The sequence below is a fragment of the Grus americana genome, chromosome 16 (genome assembly GCF_028858705.1).
Source record: "Grus americana isolate bGruAme1 chromosome 16, bGruAme1.mat, whole genome shotgun sequence".
Classification (NCBI taxonomy): domain Eukaryota; kingdom Metazoa; phylum Chordata; class Aves; order Gruiformes; family Gruidae; genus Grus; species Grus americana.
In genome coordinates, this window is record NC_072867.1 from 17,818,470 (window position 1) to 17,842,916 (window position 24,447).

At 40.4% G+C, this 24,447-nt stretch overlaps 1 protein-coding gene and 1 long non-coding RNA gene across 4 annotated transcripts in view; one reads left to right on the forward strand and one right to left on the reverse strand.

Annotated features, from left to right (window-relative positions):
• ZNRF3 (zinc and ring finger 3) overlaps positions 1-24,447 on the forward strand; it is a 91,677-nt gene that overhangs the window by 57,741 nt on the left and 9,489 nt on the right. Inside the window, exons 3-5 of one of the 2 annotated variants that reach the window (XM_054844067.1) lie at positions 19,290-19,364; positions 22,817-22,948; positions 23,898-24,008. In XM_054844067.1, the coding sequence (XP_054700042.1) occupies positions 19,290-19,364; positions 22,817-22,948; positions 23,898-24,008 (318 nt within the window). The remainder of the gene's footprint in view (positions 1-19,289; positions 19,365-22,816; positions 22,949-23,897; positions 24,009-24,447) is intronic. The other variant, XM_054844068.1, reaches the window with a different exon arrangement.
• LOC129213639 (uncharacterized) lies at positions 1,231-17,412 on the reverse strand. Of its 2 annotated transcripts, XR_008579484.1 has the most exons (6): positions 17,073-17,412; positions 15,233-15,311; positions 11,462-11,608; positions 5,144-5,229; positions 3,835-3,903; positions 1,231-2,448 (listed from the first exon to the last, which is right to left on the reverse strand). It is a non-coding gene; the product is annotated as an uncharacterized LOC129213639 (long non-coding RNA). The 2 variants fall into 2 exon arrangements; XR_008579483.1 differs by lacking the exon at positions 5,144-5,229 and having other exon boundaries at positions 17,073-17,411.

The following is a 24,447-nucleotide window of genomic DNA, read 5'->3' on the forward strand; positions in this document are numbered from 1 at the left end:
ATTGCTTGTGTCTGTATGGTGGAATGCATGCATATATGAAGGAATAAATTTGAGGTTTCGTTTAGTTTAATAGCAGAGGAAAAGAAAAAAAAAAAGAGATGATATTGTAGAAAGTTTGGAATATTGGGAAGTAGAATGTAGAGACTACTTAAAAGCTGTTTGTAGAGCTAAATTCCATGGCACGCAAATCTGGTACAAAGATGTATGCTTTTATTTTATTGTTGTTTTTAGTTATTGTGGTCTTTTTTGATTTGGGGTGTTTTGGTTTTGCGTATTTTTTTTGTTTGGTTTGGGGGGTTTTTTTGTTTTGTTTTTAGTAAAACCCCGATCTGTGTTTTCAGAAGGTTCACTCCACTTGTTCATCCACGTGCTAAATGGGATTGGTAGCTGTACAGAATTTATTGTGTCCATTTCCATACAGATTTTTTAATTGCTCATCCTTCTTAGTCAGATTTATATGGTGTAATGGAAATGAAAGAGTTTAAAAAAATGTATCTCCTGTTAGACTGCCCGTGAAAACTGGACCCTGATTGGGAAAGGGGTGTGTGTGGCAGCTGTGATTTAACATTGCCTTTGATCACAGTGCAGGCCTGTTTGAGGCAATGCTGCATGCAGGCAAAGCAAAGGCCTGGGGTTTACTGATCTCATGAGCTCCTGAATAGGGCTAGAGGGGGAATGACAGAGAAAGAAGAAAGCTTTGGAAATGAAAAGGAAACCCCATGAACCCGACCAGCATTATTGGCTGGATTTGCCTACCAGGGAGCCGCTCAGTTTCTGCCAGGCTAATTCTGCTCCAACTTCTCTCCCCCACGCCCCCGACCCCACCTCCCCCTCTCTCTTTCCTTCTTTCAGACTTTTTTTGTTTTTGAGGCATGGCTGCAGTAACTTGGTTCTCAGGCTGGGAACCCACTGAGCTGTTGCCATGGTCACTGGGAAGCTCCTCGTGCCATGCACTTCAAAGGGAACCTTTCCCCTCCTGGAATTCCTGCCTTCTCTGCAAACAGCACAATGAGACTCCTTCTCCTTTGCCTGCCAGCACACGTGCTCCAGCAGTGTAACTTTGCTCTGGAGGAAGGGAAAAGCAGTGTAGCCTATAATACCTGTTGCATGCCTGCATCCACTGCATTGTGATGGCAGTGCCTGCATGTGTCCTGCACATTCCAATATGCAGCCCCCCCGTTCTTCCCCCGCCGCTGTCATTTTTGAAGCAGATGACATCTGTCAAGACAGTGAAATACAACCCAGCAATGCCATTGTTTATTATTTTAGTACAGAATAGATAGGGAGAAAGTGCTGAAGATTTGCTTAAAAGTGGCACGTCTTCCCTTTCTGCAGGCTTGAAAGTCTACAGGGAAGGATTTTGTTCTTGTTTCTCTTCCAGGGACTGCTGAAGGGACTCTTCTTCTGTATTAATAGGATGTGTGTATTTGAGCATGTGCATCTGAGCAGAACATAACAAAGAGAGGATGTCCCTGCTACTACAGCTTCCTGTTTTCTTCAGATCAAAGGAATTTGTAATATGAGGAAATTCCTAACAGTTCTTCCACTATCCATTCACTTCTTTTCTCTCTTTTAAGTTTATTTACAAAACCATTTTCACAAATACTAACTAGAAGAATCTCTTGTTTTGCCACATCATCATTATGATTATACTACTTAGGTTGGGGCCAAAGTAATTGTAACTCAAGTCTGCATTAAACAGTCATAACTGTGATTCCTAATTGTTTGTCTGACAATTTAGTTTAAATGTAAAGATTCTTATAAGGTAGTCAAACAAGAAATCATGGGGCTATGTTGGTAATTTAGCTCCTGAATAGAGAGTGATCTGTTCTAAGACTTGAGGAACAAGAGGGCCTGGGGGGAGTAAATTTTAATCCTTTTCTTTTGGAGTTACTGAAAGTAATATAAAAAGAAAGGCAAGTTAAACAAAATCAACTTACACCTTTATATTAATAGTCTAAATTAAGCATACGGTTTTATGTACAAATCAGAATTGCAGTGACTGTATAAGCATACATTTTGTTTCTGTATAACATTAATAGTTCTATATACAGTTTGGATAATTTCCTGTAGAAATTGATTCAGTTCAGTTGTAGAAATGCATATGGAATTTAGGCAAATGCTCTTCCATGCTAAACTTTTTCAGAAATTAGGACTGAGATATGCAGTAGATTAAGATCTAAAATTGATGAGAGACATGTCTAAAACCATTGATCGAGATTTCCAAAACTTTGCTTGTTCAAATACTTTCGACGAGTAGTGGCAGCTGCATTAACCCACCCTATGATGAGTCCTGTGCCACATGCAGTAGAAGATACTGTCACTTTAGGAAAACTTCTTACATCCATTGAAGTAGCTGACATTCCACTTGTGGTATCTGTTCCACAATTTGGGGGCCTTTTGCTGCCTTCTGTTTGTCAGCCCATGTTTCTTCTTTGTAAACAGCATCTAAAAAACATTTGGAATTCATTTTGAGGCAGTAGTCCCAAAATTTAGAGCAAAATTTAATTGATCTGGCTGAAAAGTAATAGTACGGGTGACTTTTAAGCTGGTTGGTTGGTTGCTTTGTTGTTTCATTGTGTGGCTACATGAAGGTTTGTGTTGGCAGCTTAGCAGTGGAGGTAGGAACAAGTAAAAGGAGGAGGGTAAAGGGACTGGTCTTTCTGATGGCAGTGCTGGCCTAAATGCATGTCAAACTACAGACTGAGAAAAGTTGTTCAGCAGTAGAAACTTAATATTGGTTGTTTTGAACTCTCAGACATTCTGTGTTAGGAAGTTGTTAGGAAGCAGAAGAGAAGTTTCTTGAATGACACTAGACTCCTTTAGCTGTGGACTAGTTGATAGATCTACATTACACATGTCAAACATGCCAAAACTCTGATCAAAACACAAACGATGTGGTTTATCGATCCCATTGTTTTGTAATGAAAAAACAGTATGCGTTTTGAGGAGGAAAAAATAGCATCCTGGCTAGTGTTAAAGACTCTGAGCTTCTGGATCAGTCATGTTCTTTAAGAGTCCCCATTAACTTTTAGAATTTTCATTTCCGTGGTCTGTTGTCTTAGTGCTGTAATCCCTGCCATGCATGTGTTTTTCTTACTGTGTTTGTTCTAAAGAATATACTGAGAAACAGAGAGAATTACCATTTTCCTGAAGTACCAAAGAACATAAATGCTGTAATATCATACTGACTGTTTCTTGTTATTCCCCACTTAATTATCATTTGTAATGTCCAGGACACCTGAAATGTTACATCCATTGTAAACAACCATAAAACATCTTTAAAAAATAGTATTTAAGGTGATACTGTTACTTGTGCAAATATTTTTGGATTCATTTATCTTTTGACATTCCTGTTTCTTACTTTCCCAGTGCTAACAATGTGATCAGACCTCTACGGCATATAGACATAATGATTTCTGGAGTTCTAACAAAATTGTGTAGATGAGGTCAGAAGAGGGGATAATATATGGTTTTTTTTCATGAAGAAGCTAGATTTTCATAATCATGAACAGAAACAGTCAGTCCTCATAGTCTTCCTGATAGGGACAAGTGTATATTTTTGAACAACAACAACAACAAAATCAGTCACATAGAGAAATGCTTTTGCCAAAAGCTCAGCGTATTTCTGCTTCTGATCTCCTTGCCTCCTCTTCCATCCCCCACAGACCATACTCTTAACAACAAGCCTATTTTAACAGATTAAAAAAGGGATTTGAATGGGAAAGAAAAAGGAAGAAATGTTGCATGTAAGTGTTAGGCTGCAGAGAACATGGGGATGCAGCATGAAGGAGCAGTCTCATCACTGTAGTTGAAGTCTGAGTTCATACGTACCTTTCTAATGTCTTTGCTCTTTAAATCCTCTCATTCCATGACTACTTTCCACCTTAATTTCAGCAGTCCCTTTGAGGAGAGAAGGGAAGGGTTGAGCACAGGTAAGAGAACTGACAAGCAAGCCAATTAAATTCTAGAGACAGAGGAAAGGTTTGTGTTGTGTATGGATTGTACAGTGAAAGATGTAAAAGGAAAGAAAAGAGCTGGATCAAAGCCAAAGAGGGACTGCTCAAAGGAATAGACAAACAAGGGCTGAATCAGGTTATGCAGTTCAGAAGTAGATCTATCAGGTTTTAATTCATGAGTGGTGGTGGGCCCTTTTCATTGGCATCTAGTGCCAGCAATCTGTTATTGTATTATTTTACTAACTTTCTTTTTGTATTCACTGTGCAGTTATGAAAAGCAACATAGGCTTTTCAAGGCTGTTTCTCATGTTTCTCCCTCTGGGCACTCCTTAGATTTGCTATTGTTGGATTGATTACTTTAAATAAATGTCCACTTTTAGAGTTGAGTCCTTAGCGGTCCCTACCACCATCTTCAGTCCTTTCCAACCAACTGTGGAACACAGCTGCTTCTCCCTTAAGCTAAAGAAGCAGCTGTTGTTGCACAACATGTGTTACTGGAGTCTTTGCTCAGTCAGAACTCCCAGTGAAATTAATGGAAGTCCAGGCTGAGTAAAGACTAAGGAACAATTTTTTAAGATGTAATAATAATAATAATAATAAATGTTGTTTTATGTCTCTTAAGTTTTCAGACCCTCTTGATTCTAAGTGCCTTGTGAGCCTCTCAAACATTGAGAGAGATTTTTATTTTACATGCAGAATCAACCTATTTCGCTAACAGGAGAAATGCGCAAAGGCAGACATGTTGGAAGAACTACAATGGAATTTGAAGCAGAAAAGTGAGGGGGCAAGTAAGTGCAGCTATGCTGAAGTATAGAAATGAGCACAAAAGAAGGTTCACAAGCAGAATCAGATAAATGGGTCAGAAAGTGAAGAAAATAAGGAGCAGATATGGAGGCAGGGAAGAGAATCATTTAGGACTTCACAGATGACTGACATGCCTGATTTTGGTGCACTAAGAGACAGAAAGCTTTGAAAGAAATTGGAGAACTGGGGAATGTAACCATAGCTGCATCAGAGGGACTCTGATATTCAGAGTAAAAGATGGGCAGATAAAATCAGCAGTGGTAGAAAACACTGGATCATAAGAAATTGCAGACATAAAGTGGGAATGTTTTGCAATGATTTTCACAGGAGTGAAAGGGAGGAAGGAGAAAATATAACACAAATTGTGCTTCATATCCTACTCCTTTGAGATAATTTGCCAGAAGCTGTTTTTCTGCTCTAAACCTTTTGTCTTCATGATGGCCAGGTGGATATTTCCTAGAGGTGCCTGTATGGATGACATGATGATTAGTGTTTGTACTAAGTTCAAGGAATCAACTCAAAATGAGTCAAATGATCATACAGGGAACTCAAAATGAGTATGAAGTGGGCCTTTTGGTCAATGTAGGGAGCACTGACCAAGCCATTTGCAATTCTAGCAGGTTATTTCTTGAAGATTAGAGGTGGACATATTTGTGGTATGAATTCTCTTGACAGATCAGGTATGTATTAATCAACATTTGCATACCTGTTGCCTTAGAATTGCTCAATATAGATAGCAAACTCTCACCAAAACTACTAAAAATATCAAAAGCATATATGTATTCTAGTGCATTATCATCTCAGTTGTTGGTCCGTTGGCATTTTGTTCAATTGGTAAGCCAAGAGAATAGATCACAGACATTTAATTTTTCAAAATGCTCAAAAAACCTGGTCAACTTTAGATAGGAAAAAAGATGAACCCTAGCCCCGAGGATCCAAATAGAGAGCTTTTAAGAGGTATGTGGGGAGGCATTTGTGAAGAGCACAGAATGCATAGACCCTTGAGTCCATGAACAGTGTTGAAACTCCCAGAGGGTCCCTTCAGCTGACTGTAAGGGACTAATGAGCCAGCCTGGCTGTTTATGGGCTGTGGTTAACCTCTTGCAAGTTAGGATTTCCTGTCGCCAGCAATGAGCTGTGACCGCCAGCACCACAGTGTTAATGATGAGGTAGGGGCTGATGAATGGCTGGACTCCAGACAGCAGCCTTCACTGGCAAAGAATCAAGTGGCTAGAGGGGGAAAAACATTGATGTCTACAAGAGAAATAATGCAAACTCCAGAACCTATAATTCCCATGTTTAAAAAAAGAAAGAGAGAAAGAAACTGGGGACAAATTCAAACCAAGTGAAGCTTTTATCTCTGCATTCTGAATAGAAGATTGTTCTTCAGCAAAACTGGCTGCAAAAGCCAGGCCAGTTAAAACAATATGCAGGCTGCTTGCCTCCAAGTAACCAGAAATTGTTGGCTCAGAGTAGCCTGCTCTGAGGAGCCAACCTGCTGGGAGACGTTATCCAAGCAACGGCCTGAATGTAATTCCTCCCGCTGTGGAATGGCTCTTTGGCAAATGAAGACCCTAATTAGAGATGGAAGGGTTTCTATTTTGTTTTTCTTTAATCCTTACCCTGAGGCCTCTGCAATACAGCCATGTCTCTGCTTGTGTGCAAAGAAGTTTCCAGTTTCCCTTTGTAACAAAAATCCTCCACCTTTTTTATTTTTTCCCCTCTTCTTTTTCTTTTTTTTTTTTTTTTTTTAAAAAGAATCAACAAACTAACAGCAAGGGTCCACCACAGACCTTAACACTAATCTAATCCAAAACCAAGGATCACTGTTTGAAAGAAAGTCCATGTCATGTTATATTAGCTAGCTCATGGAAAGTTGCTAGATAAACTGGAATACTATCTTTTTACTACTGAAGTTATTAGCCAACCTGATTCTTCTAGTAGAGGGAGGATGTCACTGAATCAGTAGTATTCTACTGGACACCAAGGGAATTTTACACGCCTTTGTTCATTCAGAAAGACTGAAGTCCCTGACTGGGAGTTACATGCATATTTTGTAGTCTTGGATGCAGATGCTCATCCCCGACAGAGAGGACACAACCTCCAAGGAAATGCGCTACAGCATTTTTAACTCCAGTATGTGTAGAAGTGAAAATACATTTGCTGCTTGACAGCTCACCTTGGTATATATGATGTCTGAACATACTCTCACAGACTGCATGCGGGCACTTAATAACCCTGCAAAGAGCACTAAATTTTCTGTCACTATTGAGACTTGAATTTACTGTTTCATCACCTCAGATGATGACTGTGTTATCTCTAAAATGTCCTTGTTTACAGTAGATACCAACCTATGGATGAAGGCCAGCTACTTGAGGATGAGGCTAAGCAAGACAGCTGATACTAAGCAGAACACACTGTGAATTTTCATTCCTATCAGTTTCTTACATTTGAAAATAGGTATATACAATATTTACCTAAAGCTGTGTGTTGGGAACCGTGGCACAAACCTGTTGTTTTGTTAAAAAGAACTTTCTGCACTAAGGTGAAGCTTGTCTCTCAGAAGGATTGAACTTTCCCATTGATTTAACTGCTATTGGATGGAATTCCTGCAGGACTTAAATTTTTTGAAAGTTTTGCAATCTCCTGTTCTAAATGCAAGACATAATTCTTATAATTCTTTGTTTTCCCTTTTGATGTATATGCATACCAATTTATAATTTTAAGGTAGTTTTCTATTCGAGCACATGCCTTGTCTATCTGAGACAGGAGGAACTTTGGTACATTCTGTTTACAAAGCTTGGGTACTATAGGGATGGCTTCTTACAGTGGTCTAGGTTAATAGTTCCTTTAATTTACAACTCCTCCAACACTTTCCTATATCTCAATTTTTTTAATGACTTCTCTCAGCACCACAGCATGCTTGTATGTTGTGGTTTAGCCCCAGCTGGCAGCTAAGCACCATGTGGCTGCTCACTCATCCTTCCCCCCGGTGGGATGGGGAGGAGAATCGGAAGAAAAAGGTAAAATCCATGGGTTGGGATAAGGACAGTTTACTAGGACAGCAAAGGAAGAGGAAAATAACAACAACAATAGTAATAAAAGAATATACAAAGCAAGTGATAATACAATGCAATTTGCTCACGGCCTGGAACCCGATGCCCAGCCCATCCCTGAGCAGCGACCCCTCCTCTCTGGCCAGTACCCCCTGCACGCCACCCCCCCACCCCTGCCCCCAATATGCTGAGCATGATGTCATGGAATCGAGTATCTCTTTAGCTAGTTTTGAGTCAGCTGTCCTGGCTGTGTCCCCTCCCAGCTTCTTGTGAAAATTACCTCTATCCCAGCTGAAAACCAGGACATATGTATGTTTACATAATTATCTTGGGTCTAGTTTGCTGTTTCTAGTTCATCTACTTTCAGTGCATTTTCAACGCAAAGATAAAGTTAAGCATTATCTGAGTTGGCTGTAGTGGTATTTTATAGTGTATGATTCTTTAGTAGATAATTTCAAAAATATATTCATCTTGTGACGATTATATTTTGGAGGTAACTGTATAAAGGAATTCTGTTGCCCTGAAAAAGCTTGAAGGGTTATAAAATGTAGCAGCATTTCTGTGTGCCACCATGAATTGGCATGAATGCATCCATCCATTTCTTGCTGAGTGTGCTAGTTTCTCTGTGAATATGTTATCTAGTTCAAGACCTCAGTCCTCTCCTGTGCTCTCCTCCAGTACTCATCCTTCTCTCTGTGATTGTGCCTTCTCAGAGCAACAAGACAGCTGGCCCACAGAATGGTCTGCAATTGCAGAGGGCAGGTTTTTGGGAATGGAATCCCATGACTCTGAAATGCGTTACAAGAGATTTGCAACCAGCAGGCTTTGCTGTATTCAGGATTAACTAAATCTCTTTTTCATGTTGTTTTTACCTGATCTAGACTCAGAACTGATCACAATGTTTCTCCCTAACCCCAGAAGAGAGAGATACTCTTGGTTTTTTTCTTCCTCATTTTAACTATCTGAGAGCCTCTCAGTAGTGAGTGGTATGGATCACATTGGTATATATTGTTGATGTGATAATGTACTGCATGAGGTGATATTTTTCTTAAACTAGAAGGACATAGTTTTTTAAGTTTTAAATTTTTTTACACAGAAGTACATTGGTTTTTAATTGTGATTCTATTTTTAAATTTAAAAATACTGCTTTTCACTTTCTATTTCTATACTCCTTAATTGATAAAGCAACTGTCATAATGCCATATAATGCAGTATCTATGGGGCATATGTATAAAACCTCCCAAACTGCCAGAGAAGCTGAGTATTCGAGTCAGGAAGGGGTTTTATGCTGGTGTGACACTCGGGGATTTGACTTGTTGTGATATTCTGCCTTTGCTTTCAGACAGAAATCTGAAAGTTCCTTTTTTGTTAATCTCTGGAAAGGTTTGAAATTGCATCCTGCTTATGCTTGGCTTAACTTAGTTTCTGGAATTACAGGGGAATTGTACATTAACAGGACTGAGACATCAGTTGGTTAATTTGTAACTTCTGCTGTTTGCAAAGTAGATGATATTCTTTTCTCCTTCCTCCTCTCCCCTGCAGAATTGGCCTGTGGCCTGGCTTTCTAGCTCCAGTGGCAGTTCAAGGGGCAACGTATTTTTGGTGATTGACTGAGCCTGATAGCAGTGTAGGAGAGAGACAGGATGCCTGTATTGTTCAGATGCTGTTGTCTGTATTCTCTGTAGCTCTGAGAGAAAAAGAGGTTTTGTGGTTTGACAATTGTAATTGACAGAATGCTGTGGGGTTTGTGCAAGATTCTCAATGGTAAGCAGAGTGCAGCAGACTGTTTCACTGGAGTGTCTTTGCCTGTGGCTGATGTTCCATGCTTTTGGAAGTACAATTGTGAGTCTCTGCTAGAACTAAGTTTTGTTCTGCTAATGAGATAACATTAGATTTTCTTTTCCCGAACAGTAGGTGCTGCTAACTGAATATATTATGGATAGTCAAATGTTAATAGGAAACACACATCCTTCCTTACTTTAGCAGATAGTGTTCCAGATGTATTTTCAAAATCATCTGAATAGTAATATCCACGGTAGTTGACGTTTTAGCAGCCAATATAGTGGTGTTCTTAAAGATACTGACAGATTTTGCTGAGCTGTTTCGGGTTGGTTTTTTTTTTCCCCTCCTCCTTAATGGAATGTCTCTTTTGTGCCCAATTATGGGGAGGACCATCTAAAGTAGTCCAGTGAAGAGTACTTTCCTTTTTGCAGTAGTGAGTATAGTGCTGTAAAGCCTGCTGTACTGTAATATGAAATCAAGGTGGAAAGCACTTTCTGAAATCCATGTGTGCCTTGGTCCTGATAGGAGATTACACTTGGCTTGAAGAGAGAACCTTTATCGGAAGCAGACATCACAATCATATCAAAAACAAGTTTGGATTTTATTGCCTAGCTTCATGGAATGCCATTTCTGTCATACTGAAAGTCTAATGCTGCCATCCATAGAATGGGGCTTCAGCTCATACCTACTGCTCAGTTTGAGTTCTTTAAGGAATACCTCTCTTCTTCAAGAGGATAAGGGCCTTGACAGGGTCAGAATGCCATTCAGCTGAGTGAATGGCAAACTGGCAGTGGCAACATCTGCTTGTCCACACCTGCAGATTCATCATGCATTTTAAGGCCCAGTGGTCTCTTTCTCATCTCTAGAACTTCCTGGGTTTGTCCGTACTTAACTGAAGACTCCTTAAAACTCAAGAGTCTCCACAGAAATTAAACCCTGATAATGTAGGTGCCTGATATTTATTTCAGCATCAAAGTTGTCCTCTGCTAATAGAACAAAATCAAATCTGCAGAAGGCAACTAGAAAAGATGCTATTCTAGAACCTGGTACTGCATTTTCTGTGCGATAGCTCTTGTAATATTGTCCGCTTCTTTGTGGTCTCACTTGATCTAGATATGGAGAAAACAGGTGCAAATCAGTTGCTTTCTGAGCACTAAAAATTATTGGAACAGATTTTGCTACTTTTGAGTCTGCTCAGGAGAAGACCACGACCACTGAGTTGCTATATTCATAATTTATTTTGGTGAAATATCGCAGATGGAAGCCTCATCCCTTCAGCTGTAGATCGTTGAAATCCTTGACCTGCCTTTCCAGAGCAATACAGACTTTTTCATTGAAAATCATGTTCTTTGAAGTATCACAGTATGCAGATTGCTTGCTACTGAGTGTTGCCTACATGTTACCAACATGCTATGTGAGAGGCTGACTTCTTATTTCAGAAGACCAAAGACAGCTGATGAAAGAATTAGCTATAAAAAAGATTCCACTTCATGCTACTTGCATAATCCCACTCTCTTGGCAGATTAATGACCACTAACTCTACAATGTGGAGAGTTCTGACGTGGAATATTGGATCCGATGGGCTGGGTCAAACAGAAAATATGCCTCAACTTCAATGATTTTTAGTTCATAGAGAAATTGAGAAACTGATAGAGGAAATGCAAGTTTGGTCAGGCTGGCTCAGTTCTCTGAATAAGGATGTATAAACCAATTTTCTTGATTACTCTGTTCAACAATCTCTGTGCAGAGTTAGAGCAACCCAATTACCATATTTAATGCCCCCCAAAAGCACAAGAGGTGTTGAAAAAAAGACAAGGGAAAAGGAGAAGGAAATGGAAGAGGAAAAAGCCTTGGTTATACCTGTTGGAGCTGTGCTGTTTCTCTCAGTTCTGAGAGCAATGTTTTGCTTTTGGGATCCATAGGACTGTCTTCTGCATACTGTATCCTTGCTTTTCTGCTTCCTGTCTTGTTCATTTTGGAGGACCCGCTAATAGTACATGCTGGCACCTGATGGAAGAGTTGGGATAGTTTGCTAACAGCAGTGTACTGGCATCTGTACTGGTTACCACCTAAACCATTGCTCAATGTCTCCCTCCTCGTCTTTATAATTTTCTTAACCCAGAGAATCAATCAACTCAGTCATGTACCACATACCATAGTTAAAATTAAAATTTGTTTTTTACAGTGCACTAAGTTCCAAGAAGAGCATTCCTAGAGTTGGATGAATCATCCAACTCATCCAGGAGGCTAATCCAGGAAGACAGATAGGTAGTTCTTAATGTAGGAGCATTTGTGAGAACACAGTGTTAGAACAGCAGGATGTATCTGTAGGTTTACACGGGCAGGCAATACTTTTAAAGCATCTTTTTTTTCCCCTTTAGTCCATCAGTTTTATCTAGGATGTTAACCTCAAAAAAAAAAAAAAGTGTATTTATAAATAGTAATCTGGCTCTATGCATAGCCATTTTTAACAGAAGGTGTTATTATCTTAATAAATGTATAATGCATTACTATGTTGATGTAAATGGCAGAGCTAAAAGTGATTAATGTACTTTGATTTCCCCACCTATGGTTCCAAGCCTGAGTCCTTCTCTCATCTGTAATTTATTCACCTTCTGCAACCCATTAGATTAGTGTTATGTCCTCATATGTAAATACAGTTGTATATTGTGAGGTAATTCTAACTGGCAAAGTAAATGTAATAAATAAAGGCTAATGTTGGTATGATTTTTCTCTTGAACAGGGACCTTGTTAAGTGGCTTTTCTTCTTATGCTGGTTTTGCCACTGTTGTATAATAACTGACATATTAATTGGAATGAGGTCATACTAGAAAGCAGAGGCAGAGATGCTTGCAGTGTTCTATTTGCAAGCATGTAAGGTCCTTCTAGATGTCAGCAAGTGGCTGACCTTCTTACTGTTTTCATTGTTGCTGTCCTACCTGATTTGAATGAATGAGAGGAAGCAGTGCACCTGTTTAATAATCATCGGGTCCCTTGGGTTGAAAGTTTGTCTCATCAAGGAAGTTGTTGCTTCCTTATTGTGTTAGTCTGGCCCACAGGAAGGGAGTGCAGAGCTCTTCAAATCTTTCTGGTGTTCTTTGAGGTAATAACTAAAATTTCCTCAGGCCTGGAGATGTGAAGAGATACCTTCCTCACACTTCTGTCATATGCGTTTCCTCTCATCCTCTCTAGATGACAGGGTCTAGGAAATTCTTCTACATTTTAATCTGAGGCAGTATTTAATGTGCATCTTATTGGTAATGGTTATCAACAGCGAGTTTGTAACAAGTAGGTGTCTAAAATACACTCTAAAATAAAATAACTTTTCATCGGCCTTCTCCATGAGCTATGACAATCTCTGTGCAAATTAAAACACTACAGAAACATAGATGAAGCCAGTATTATGCATTTGCAATAAAAATACTTTTAAAATGTGTAATAAACACACCATATCCTTCTGTTTACATTTTTCTTTGAGTATAAAGTAGCCAAATATATTCTTCAGCGGAGGGCTTTTGATAAAGTCCTAGGCTGGTAACGTTTAAACAATTGGGGAAGGGCAAATTCAAAGGCGGGGTTTGTATCCCTGATCATTTTAGTTACTTTAAAGGTGTCTATATTCAACTAGAGAAGATAGTCAAATGTCTACCAGGTGTTTGAATCAAATATAGCAAATGGCAGATCTTTTTTTTTAATGCTCATTTACAAAGAAAAACTTAAGGTGTCATTTGAAAAGATTCCTGAAGTGGCCAAAACTCTTAATAATAGTACAGTCAAGGTGCATATTCTCTATATTCCATCATATATGCAAGTACAAATGTTTGCTGGTTATTTTAACAGCATTCTTCATGATCTCAGTTGCCTTCATCTGCTGTTGTCATCTTCTCCCCTACTGAACAGATGATTTAGTCCAAGTGATAATCTTAAATAATAAAGTTTACTGTAAAGGGTTAGCAAAATAAACAATCCAAAAGACACAGACCTTTTTGGATTTTCTCTGCACTACCTTAGTCATGACTGGTGTCAGTAAGCACTATTAAGACTCCCCCCAGGCCCAACTTGCATGTACCTAGGTAAGTTAGGGGTATGTTTCACAGTACATACTCCTTTCTTTCTGTACCAGGGATAGCTTTTGTCCATCCTTTGATGGTACTATTTCATCTTAAGAGATCCAGTTCCATTATACAGCCCTGGATTCGGTGCATTTAGGGCAGAATCATTCATTGCTTTCTTGTATTTTATTCTGGTCTACTTGTTTAGATCAAACCTACAGATTGAACAAGGACTGTGAGATTGATAAGGCAATGATTTTTATTCCTCTGGATGTGCTGCAATACAAGGCCTAATAGGTTTAAATAGAACCCTTAGACACTTGTCTGTCTTGTCCTTTTTATTTTCAGCCTATTCACATTAGCTATTATGTTTAGTTTTGTAGTACCATTAATGCACAAGATAGCAGATTTTTGAAGTTTTTTTTTTTTTTCCTAAGGGAAAACACTACTAACTTGCTTGATTGTTCCATGCCTGGCTTATGATTAACTCAAATGTCTTTATGTCTTTGAACCACTTTTAAGCTGTTGTATACTACGTCAGAGACAAAGAATAAAAAATCCAATAGACACTGCTGTGAAGACTTGAAAATACTAATTTTAAATGGCACTAATATTAAAAAAAATATCTGGTAGTTACTCTTAATTCTGTTACCAACAGGAATAGGGGTTTATATGCAGTTCTGAGCTAAGTTGATTTTACACGTACTTTCAGGGGGTAAAAAAATCACAGAACTTGAAACCAATACACAAAACCACTAATTCAAATAGAGTCTGAATCTACATACAGGTAAAAGCAGAACACAAGAAAAGGTTAGAATGTATACTGGAATACAGCCTCTAGCATTTGTTGCTGTGATAACTGCAATACCTCACTGCAGAATGTTCAGTGCAGTTATGGACTGAAATTCTCTGCATTTCATTTAATGCTTTTGTTACTCCAGATTGCTAGGATAAATTTTAAATACAATTATTCCTCATCAGGTGGTTTGCTCTGCCTGTATTGCCACTCTATGATGTCATCATGCTGTTAAATGGACCTCTTCCTGTTTCTTTGCCCTTTCAGCAATTCTAAAGATTTATTCTTCCCCTCTAATTGTACAGTATAGGTTACTTCTGCATGGCCAGCCTGTTATCTAAATCCACTGAAAATGCTTGGTGTTGTTCTGTCTTCTCTTTGTCCCCTGTGATTCTGGCAATATTGTAGTTGCATTTATTGGGGCACTCTGAAACTGGTCTGAAAGGAATTTGCAAAAGTTACCATTGCTCAGAAGATCTGAAAACCAGGACTGGCGATTTTTTCCTCCTTCTTTAAGTGTCCAGACCTGTGAGGGCCTTCCCACTGCATTGTAATCAGTATTGACAGGGCCTAAAGACAGGGCTAATACATGGAAAGGGAAACTTAACTTAATCAGAACTATTGCTGAGTTCATACAAAGATCGATATGAGATTCAGGTTATGATAGTCTTACACAGTTTCCTTATCTGGGGAGCACATAGTCAGGGAGCTGGTTAGAGCTCACACAGGAAAAGAGGGCTGCTGTGTGAACAGCATGAACCTTCTTCATATTGCATGGCTTACCACATATGATCATGACAAGAGATGCATACAGGAGGATGCCTTGGTTTTGTAACAAATTTCCACATTTGAAACTTCATTCCTAAAAATGAAAGAAGAAACTGAGGAGATTTCTCTTTTTTCCAGCTTTTTGTTAGGTCTCCCTTGTTGACCAGCTGTATTTTACCAGAAATAAGTTTGAGAGGGTTTTAAGTAAGGCAGTTCCCAACCACAGCGCTTAGACATAGTGGCATAGGTTGCAAGTACAAACCATTGTTACTCTTACATGTAATGATGGTGTAACACAAGGGGGAAATGCCAATAAGAGTTTTCCCCCTGTGAAAATATGTATCTCTCTTCCACAAAAATTACAATAATTTCAGACAGTGAGTTAAGGTTGTGCTTGTCAAATAAGATGTCAGGTAACTTGTCTCTATCCTATAAAAACTTACTTACGTCTAACCTATATTTTGTGGTTTATTATGTTGGTACATAAGGAAAAAATTTTTGACAGGACTCGTTGAAGATTGTCATCATTTCCAGTCCTGCTTTTAGGACCAAGTCATGCTTAATACTGTCTACATCAGTGTTGTTGCACAGTTGAACCCTATGTTTCTGCATGTCAGGCATTTAGTTAGCTGCTGATCTACACAGAACATGTATAACTTCCCTGAACCACCAGTCAGGATGTGGGAGCTCTTCACAGAAAAAGCAAAAGATATGATGGTGGGGCTTACATGTAGTGGCCATGTAGAGCAAACAAGTCAGAGTCTGTTGCTCTGTAGTAGTGTTGGCTTTTAGACTCTGAATGCAAAGAACGACTGGAAGGCGGTTGTCACTATGAACAAAGAGTGATCATTCAAATTACTAGAAGTGCAGTTTTGGGGGTTGGTTTTTGTTGTTTGTTTGGGGTTTTTTTGGGGTTTGTTTTCTTCATTACTCTTTAAAAAAAAAAAAACCAAACCCACAAAAAAACCACCACCACCACCCCACCCCCCCCAAAACCCACAAAACTGCTATGTAGTGATAGTCATTTATTTTAACCACAGAAGACAAATAATCTCAGAAGGGGATACGGCTGGCACCTTTACTGCTGTCTGTCAATTGCACGGGAATAGAATTGAGGAAATGCCTGTTTGTTTGCCATGGATATTGTAAAAGGTGAAGCATGTACCAGTAAAACTTTTTTCCCCTCCCCGCTCATCCAACGTGATGTTTTTGCTTGAAAAATTATTTAGGGGCAGTCTTTAAAAGCCCAGAATGAAAAAGTCGCATGCCTATTATAGGCTGGCAGTATTTTAAGCGGGACTTACATTGCTGTGTTATTTTGAGCTGTCCTGATTACTAAGTAGCGAGCAGGATATTTTCAAAGACGTTTTGGCTTTAGTCATCCTACAGTTTTTTGGGGGGTGAGGCAGGAGGGGCGTAGTGGCAGCCACCTTTGCAGGGTGCCTCCCGAGAGTCGACTGGCTTTCCGAGGCGGGCAGCGGGGCCCCCAGCCCCGCCGCCAGCCCCAGGTGCGCTCCGGGCACCCGGCTGCCATCTTGAACTGAAGAGAAGGAGATGAATACCGGGGGGGGGGGACCAAACAAACCCACGTCTGCGCTCAGGCCCCAGCCTGCTCGCACTCGTTTGCTCCTCAGCAAAGTGCAGTGGTTTTAAAAACGAACTCGGGTTTTAAAAACGAACTCGAGCGGGGGGGGGGGGAGCGGCGAGGAGCGGCAGCCTGTGGTGCGTTTGCGGCTGCTCTCTGATCTCTTGCCAGCGAAACCTGGAAGGTCAGGCGGGCTGCCGCCAAGCCGCGGAGCCGGAGCCCCGGGAATGCTGGAGCGGGCTCCGCGGAGCGCGCCACCGCGGCACCCACCTTCGCCGCCGTCCGTCGCTCCCGTGCTTCCGCGGGCTGCCCGGTGGTTCCCGCGCAGGGTGCTCGGGAGCCGGAGGGTCGCCCCGTTCACCAGCCTCCGCTGCCGAGGTTCCGTTGTGCGAAGAAGTCCCTTTAGCACCTGGCTCTTGCACAGGGCCAGGCTCTCTAGTGACTCCAGGAGGGACTAGGGTACGTTTTCCAGGAGCGAACGCATCGTCTCCTTCTTTGGGATCAGGATTTAAACCCTGGCAAGGGAAAAAAAAAAAGATCCGTGTTTCCCAGTTCTCCCACTGCTTGCCGGGCACCTTTCGCTCCCCCGGGCAGGACGTCACTTCCGGGGATGGGGGGGGGGGGTGTTCTGGGGCAGGGCCTGCGCGCCCCGCTGGGGCTGTTTGCGCTTGGCCGCGTCTCGGGCCCTGCCCGCAGGCGGATCTGGGCGCTCGTGAGCCTTGTGCTGCGGCGGCCGGTAGCGCGGTTGGAGGAAGGCGAGGGGGGCAGGACTGCCCCGAGTGACGAGTGAGAACCGCTGGTCAAAGACGGCTCAAGCCTGCCTTTGCTCGGGGCCTGGCACAAACTGCTGGTTGCAGTTGGCCGGAGTTAAACTAGCTCAGCAAGTTTGCCGAAGCGGGGCGGGGGGGGGGGGTTGGCAGGCGGTTCACCCCACTTGCTGTTGTCTTTTCCAGCATGATTTTTGAACTCAATTGGTACTTTTCATCTCTTAACATTTAATTTTGCAACACAAAGTAAAGAATACAGATTACATATTGGGGCTGGAAACTTAATGAATTTCTGCACTCTGTACTGCTCATGCAGTGTGTTCACAAAATTAAGGGTTTTTTTCTGAACCAACCTGCAAAATGTCTTCAAAAATATCATCAAAGTGCCTTGCTTGGTGACTGGCCATCCTGAAAGAACAATCTAAATGGCCTGAACAGTTGTACAAGTACTGTGTGTCTGTAAAAGGTGCCTTCTAGGGAAACCTGGATGAGCTTTCACCTCAGGGCCACTGCAATGGAGAACGTGTAGGAGATTCCTTTTAACTCTTCTTCCCCAACAGCTATTGGTGATTAGCCAGGTGTACTGACTTCAAAGGGGACAAATACCTGCTGGGCTGAGAAAGCCCATTTGGGAATTGTTTTCTCTCATGCACTGTCTGATGGGCTTGGTTGATTTAAAATAAAAACAAAATACAAGAATAGAGCAAAGAAAGTGACCTCTAGGTGTTCAAGCTAACATCTCTGTACTCGCCAACATTCTTCTTTGAAAACACCGAGTGATATTTCATAATTTATCTCTTTCATATGCTTCTTTTATATCTCAATTTAAGTTCAGGTTCTGCAGGTCTCTATGAAGAGCCACTGTCCTCTTGTTTGGTTCTGTGATGGTGATAGCTCTCATTGCTTGGAGAAAATAGTTACTTGCATTCTGCATCCAACAAAGGCAGTAACAGCTTTGAAAAGTTACTAGGGATGTTTGTTCTCCACATTGAGCAACATTTGAACGGAACATAGAGAGGCACAGTGGCAGAAACTGGTAAAAATACCCTGTCTTAGCCTCGGTGGTTAAAATACTGTTTTCTCTGTCCCAGAGGTTTTTAATACGTTCTTATATCTCCTCTGTGCTGTTGGTAACTTCAGGTTTGGACTCTGTATTTGATGAAAAGCCGTGCACTTAAATAGGTCAGATCTTATCTGTGTAAGAAGCGTTGTATGCAACAGTTCTGACCTCTAATGGTCAGAAAGAGCAGTATTGTCAGAGGCACTTTTTGCAAGGATTGTGATATGCTAGACTTTGTCATGACTGTGAGAATGACACTGAAAAGGTGTGAAGAACCTGGTCTAGCTTTATTTTCTACAGTGAGCTTGTCTCTTCACCCCAAATCATAGGGAGGATTGTTTTTAATGGCATTTCCAAGTAACACGGAGAAAAAACATAATTAAAAAAAAATTCTTTAAGTCTGTAGAGGGTCTAAATCACATTTGAATACCTTTGAAAGCTTGTTGAAAGAGGAATTTGAGAAGGAAGGAGCTATAGTGACATTACACTACATTCCATGCTGGTTCAGGAACTCCTCTGTTTGTAATTACTCTGTCATTTGTTTTAACTACGCAGAAACACAAAATGTTAAGTTTGCTATCTGGAGATGAGAGGAAGTCATTTTAAGGTAAGAAGTCATCTTTTGGGGTGGGACTGAGGATGCTGTCTTTCTTATTGCAGGCAAAACGAGCAGTACAGCGAGGAGCCACAGCAGTCATCTTTGATGTTTCTGAAAACCCAGATGCCATTGATCAGGTATGAAGAAGGGAGCCTAGTTTTATTACAGCCTCTCTTGGGTTCTTTTAGGGTTGCTGAGGTAAGACGTGAGAGCACTCAGGTCTCAGAGCACACCTACCTTAAGACGTGCAGCTACTGACCCTTGGTAACCTGGTGCTGTGGTTTTCCTGCTCATCTTCTGGCAGGCAAGAAGCAATGGAGGTGTGGAGAATGTGGTAGAAAGAGAAAAGTTTGGTGAGTTACATTTTTCTTCTAGTCATTGCTAGAATCCAGAATCCAGGTCTGGGATTGAGGTTTTGGGAAAGGAAGGAGGCATATTTTTTTGTGGCCCATTATCTAGTCAAGGAAGTTTTCTTTGCCCAGCTCTGTGTACAAAACACAGGATGTTTGGCCCTACCCAGCTTGTGATGGATAGTATTGTGGAGCAGCTGCTAATTTTGAGGTTGCAAAATGGCTTTCAAACCTGGTTCTAAGCAACATTCTTACAAAACTTGTAAGCATTTCTTTCTTGTTCGCAGCTGATGATTTCTGGCCTAGTATTTTGTGGACAAGCGGGGGTTTTCTTTTTTTTCAGGGGGGGTCTCGGTACAACTTCCATCTTTTTGTTTGAAGTGGGTGAGGTAATAGCTCTGTGAAATGCTTTGACAAGATCCTTCCAGCCAATTCTGAGTTATTTGAGTAGAGAGAAGAAACATAACAAGCACAAAAATAGTCTGTATTTGGTTTTGCTTTGTCTTGAAACAAAGCTGCTGTTTCTGCTATAGCAGAAACAAGTGAAGCTGAATATTTTTAAGTACAGCCTGAATTTCTTGGGGAAAAGAAACACCATCAATGTTTACATTTAAAAAAGCTGGTTTTAATTCTGAAATGAGCATCTGTTGGACAAAGGAATGTAGACCCTGTGCAATGGATGCTTTGAGAACTGTGCTCTGCATGTACATCAAGGCTACAGCCTTAACTGTGCTCTGCATGTGCATCAAGGCTACAGCCTTGATCTTGCAAACATTCTCAGTGATATTTTTTCCCCTGTTATACACAGAAAAATTATCTGCACAAAGATGTAATCTCTTTTTTTCCCCATTTTTTTTCTCTGTATTACAGCTTTCAGTTAACTTTCAGCCACTCTGCTCTGAACTTGCAAAGCTGAGTTACTGCCTTTTGCTTTCTTCCCTCTACCAGCAACAGCTGTCTTTCCTTGATTCTTGATAATAAACTGGGTGCAGCGGTCCCTAGTAGCTTGGAAACTAGTCTAGTGCATGGTTGAATATTTTGGGTGTACCAATAAAATGGAAGGTTAGTGGCTTAGTGCAGTACTTGGCAAAGTAGGTTCTATTAGAGGACAGAGCAGCAGCCTATGCAAACGCTCACAAATGGGAGAGGAATGACTAGACCTAGTTTTCATAAGCATAAGAGTTACTTGATTGGTTCCCTTCTCATGCTGCTCTGAACACTTGTGTGTTTCGTGCATTTTGATTCTCAGCCAAAGTCTTGAGAACCCTTGACATCAGGGGATACTAATTAATTTGTCTTTAAAATAAATACCATTTTGGCACTCACAATGGGATTGTGGAAGACAATGACAGATGGATAACGATGGAGGAAAAACTGACATAAATTAATCTGGAGTATCTTTGATTCAAATGGAAGTATCCTAAGACACTGAGGGGAGCTGTTTAGGAAGCTTTCCCAGGTATGCTTGTTAGCAAGCAATAGAACAATTGAGGGCGGGTGCTTTGAAAGGGAGGAGCTGAGTATTAAGAAAGGCGATGGGATCCTTCCTGCCAGTCAATGAACAGAAATAGGAAGCAGGCCTGACTAGAAGAATCGCCCTTGGAACAAAATTGCTACCAAATGAAAGAGCTTTACGTACAGATTTTGTGGGGTTTATTCCCATTGACCTGAGTGTCTTTTCCTGTAGACTAAGAATGAAACTTTTATTTTTAGAAATGCTCTGTGAAGTCTGATTTGTTTCTTAGTTTTAATTTTGCATAGTTTGAAGAGGAGTAACAGCACCCAGACTATCATGTTTAGCAAAAGTCTGGCAATGTGCAAAAGCTACTGAGGAATCAGGTGAATTCTTTCTTAGACAAGAAAGCTTGAGAGAGAATATATGTCTGGGAACATAGGGAGACAGTCATTGGACTTGGCCTTAGGCCAGCAAGCTTTGTAGACACATAGGACCCCTGGGTTAAGACATCTATCTTAAAAATAGTTTGCTCAATGTTCTCAGAAGCCCAGTCGAATACTAGGAAGAATCTGTTTTAAAGTCTGAATGAAATCTGTCACTATCATCTGGACAGATTAAGTAGAGTACTTTGTAAGCAGGATGAGAGACCAGTCAGCTGGTAATTTCTACATGTTTTAGCCAGAAACAACAGGTAGATACCAACAATGTAGATATGGTATCTCTGCTATACGCTACTCTTGCTTAAATTGCTCACACTCCTGTCATCTCATTCCTTTCCCATGTACTATTTCCATCTGCTTGTCAGTGCCTTGCTTATTTTGTACTAGGATTTTTATTGTGGGTCTGAATAAGCTGTATGAATTTTATCATGTTGGTGCCATTTTGTAACAAAACAATTGTTTTGTCTTGTTATTTCCCTCTCTGGTATATAGTTTAGCAGATTTTTTTTTCTGGATTTGTTGGCCAGAGAAGTTATGCAGCCTCCACGCTTGAAGGTTTTCAGCATCTGACTGGATAAAGACCTGAGCAGCCTGGTCTTATGTCATAGTTGACCTTGCCTTGACCAGGAGGTTGGACTCGTGGGGTGCCTTCGCAGCCACATTATTTTCTAATTCTATGATTTGGCCTTTCAGAAAAACATAGCTGGACCTGGAAGGGTGAATTAAGCTATCTACTGATATGCTTTAGTCTTTGAGGCCCCCGTCCTGCAATCAATAGCACTAGTGGTTGCTTGAACCCAAATAACTGTTTGAATGAGTTTGTTGAGTTAAAGAGCAGAAATTACAGACATTTTTAAATTGGCTAGGTACAAAGAGTCTGAAAGACAGGAATCTGACGTGAGATTGTTCAGAAAGCCAAAGAAATTTGTATGTGAATAATATAACTACAAAGTTGAAATAACAAAAAGTTCAGAAAATATAGCAAGGCCAATTCTTTTTTGAATGTGCAGATTTTTATTCCTCTTCATTATGAGGTTTAACTTATTACAGTATTAGTATATGCACTGGCATATAATGCTGTTAAGTTAAAGCTACTGTTCAGAAATAACATTTGCTTATCCTTAACCTTAGTTTTGCTCAGTAAAAAAAAAAAGCAGCTTAAGTCAAAAGTTTAATTCAGGTTTAACTCTGTGGAATACTTAAGTGAAGGTCTATGCTAGAAGAGAACAATTGGTGCTTGAATCAATTCCACATTCATATTCCTTTTCTGTTCTCTCCATTGTCCAAAAGAGACGTAGTTTTCCTCAAATGTGCCTTTTGAGTAGATTATTTTTTTGTTCTAGCTGAACCAGGGCTCAGAGGACCCTCTGAAGAGACCAGTGGTGTATGTGAAGGGTGCTGATGCTGTCAAGCTAATGAACATAGTTAACAAGCAGAAAGTGGCACGAGCAAGGATTCAGCATCGCCCCCCACGGGTGAGACTTTAAGAAACTTTATCTAGGTATTACACTGCTGTTACTTCATGCAGTGCTTGCTAACTGCACTGAGTGTGAAGATGTTTTGATGCTCCCCATGAGCATTAATACATGTGAAATTCTGTTGACCTAAATAAATTGAGAAACTGCACAGTGGACAAGCAGCTACACTTAATGTAAGTATAGAATCCACAACGCGGCATCTGCTGTCTTTCATAAGGATTCTTTTGAATGTATAGATGACTAAAAATTTTATATAATAGAAGTTTTACTTTTTCTTAATTAAATAACTTAATTATTGCACACTCCTGGTAGTTCAAATTTGTAAGGGAGTCTACCCTGTGTTAACTAATAATTTTGTATTGGTATTTTAAATATGGGTTAATTATTTGATGTCTGATATTTGTAGTTGTAATACAAAATAGTTTTTCTAGAGGTATTTTTGAACACTCTCTACATATAGTTTACAGAAGAAGAACAAAGCTAGAGGTCATCCATGTCCCAGTTACCAATTTCGTTTCGTTGTATTTTTATGGAATTCTTCTATTAAGAAATGTATTTGAGAAGTGGGCTATTTGCTGAAAATTCACATGTTGATTTTCACTAACTTAAGTACACGAGCAAATCAATAAATCATGAACATTTGTGTTAGTGTGATTCACTCGGATAAAAAACCTGGGTTTTTGTGGAATCAATTCAGAGACGCTGTGAATCTGACACCTTGTGACTGGCATTCTATGTATTTCATTCACTTGCAGTGACATGTGAAACCCAGGTTTTGTCTCATAGAATCCTAGTTAATGAACAGAACAGTGCGTACTTTGACTTTTGCTGTTGTGACTGTGTACATTTGACAATGACCACTGAGAAAGCAGAGAAGAGAAAGGAACGACAGATTTGAGTATGATCTAAAGAAAGGAAGAATAATATTTTTGTTTTAATTCTTCAGCAGCCCACCGAGTACTTTGATATGGGAATTTTCCTGGCCTTCTTTGTGGTTGTGTCTCTTGTTTGTCTCATTCTTCTTGTCAAGATCAAACTGAAACAGCGACGTAGTCAGGTAAGAGCAGTAATGGGATATTCACTGAATGCTGAAAGTTAGCTTTTCTTACTTTGTCCTAGAACTTGCTCACTACTTTTGGAAATGCCAGACACTGACTTAGAATAGCCATCTTTGTGAAAAGTGTTTTATCCATGGATGTAGGCCTTCAGAAAAATTTGGAAATATCTTTAAAGGAGCTCTACATTGACCTGTGATGTTCATTCGGATAAATCCTGAGATGAAAAAGAGTACGGAAGCAGTCCATTTAGCTGTTGGGAAGGAAGAATCATAGAATGGTTTGGGTTGGAAGGGACCTTAAAGATCATCTACTTCCAACCCCCTGCCATGGGCAGGGACACCCTCCACTAGACCAGGTTGCCCAAAGCCCCATCCAACCTGGCCTTGAACACTTCCAGAGATGGGGCCTCCACAACCTCTCTGGGTAACCTGTTCCAGT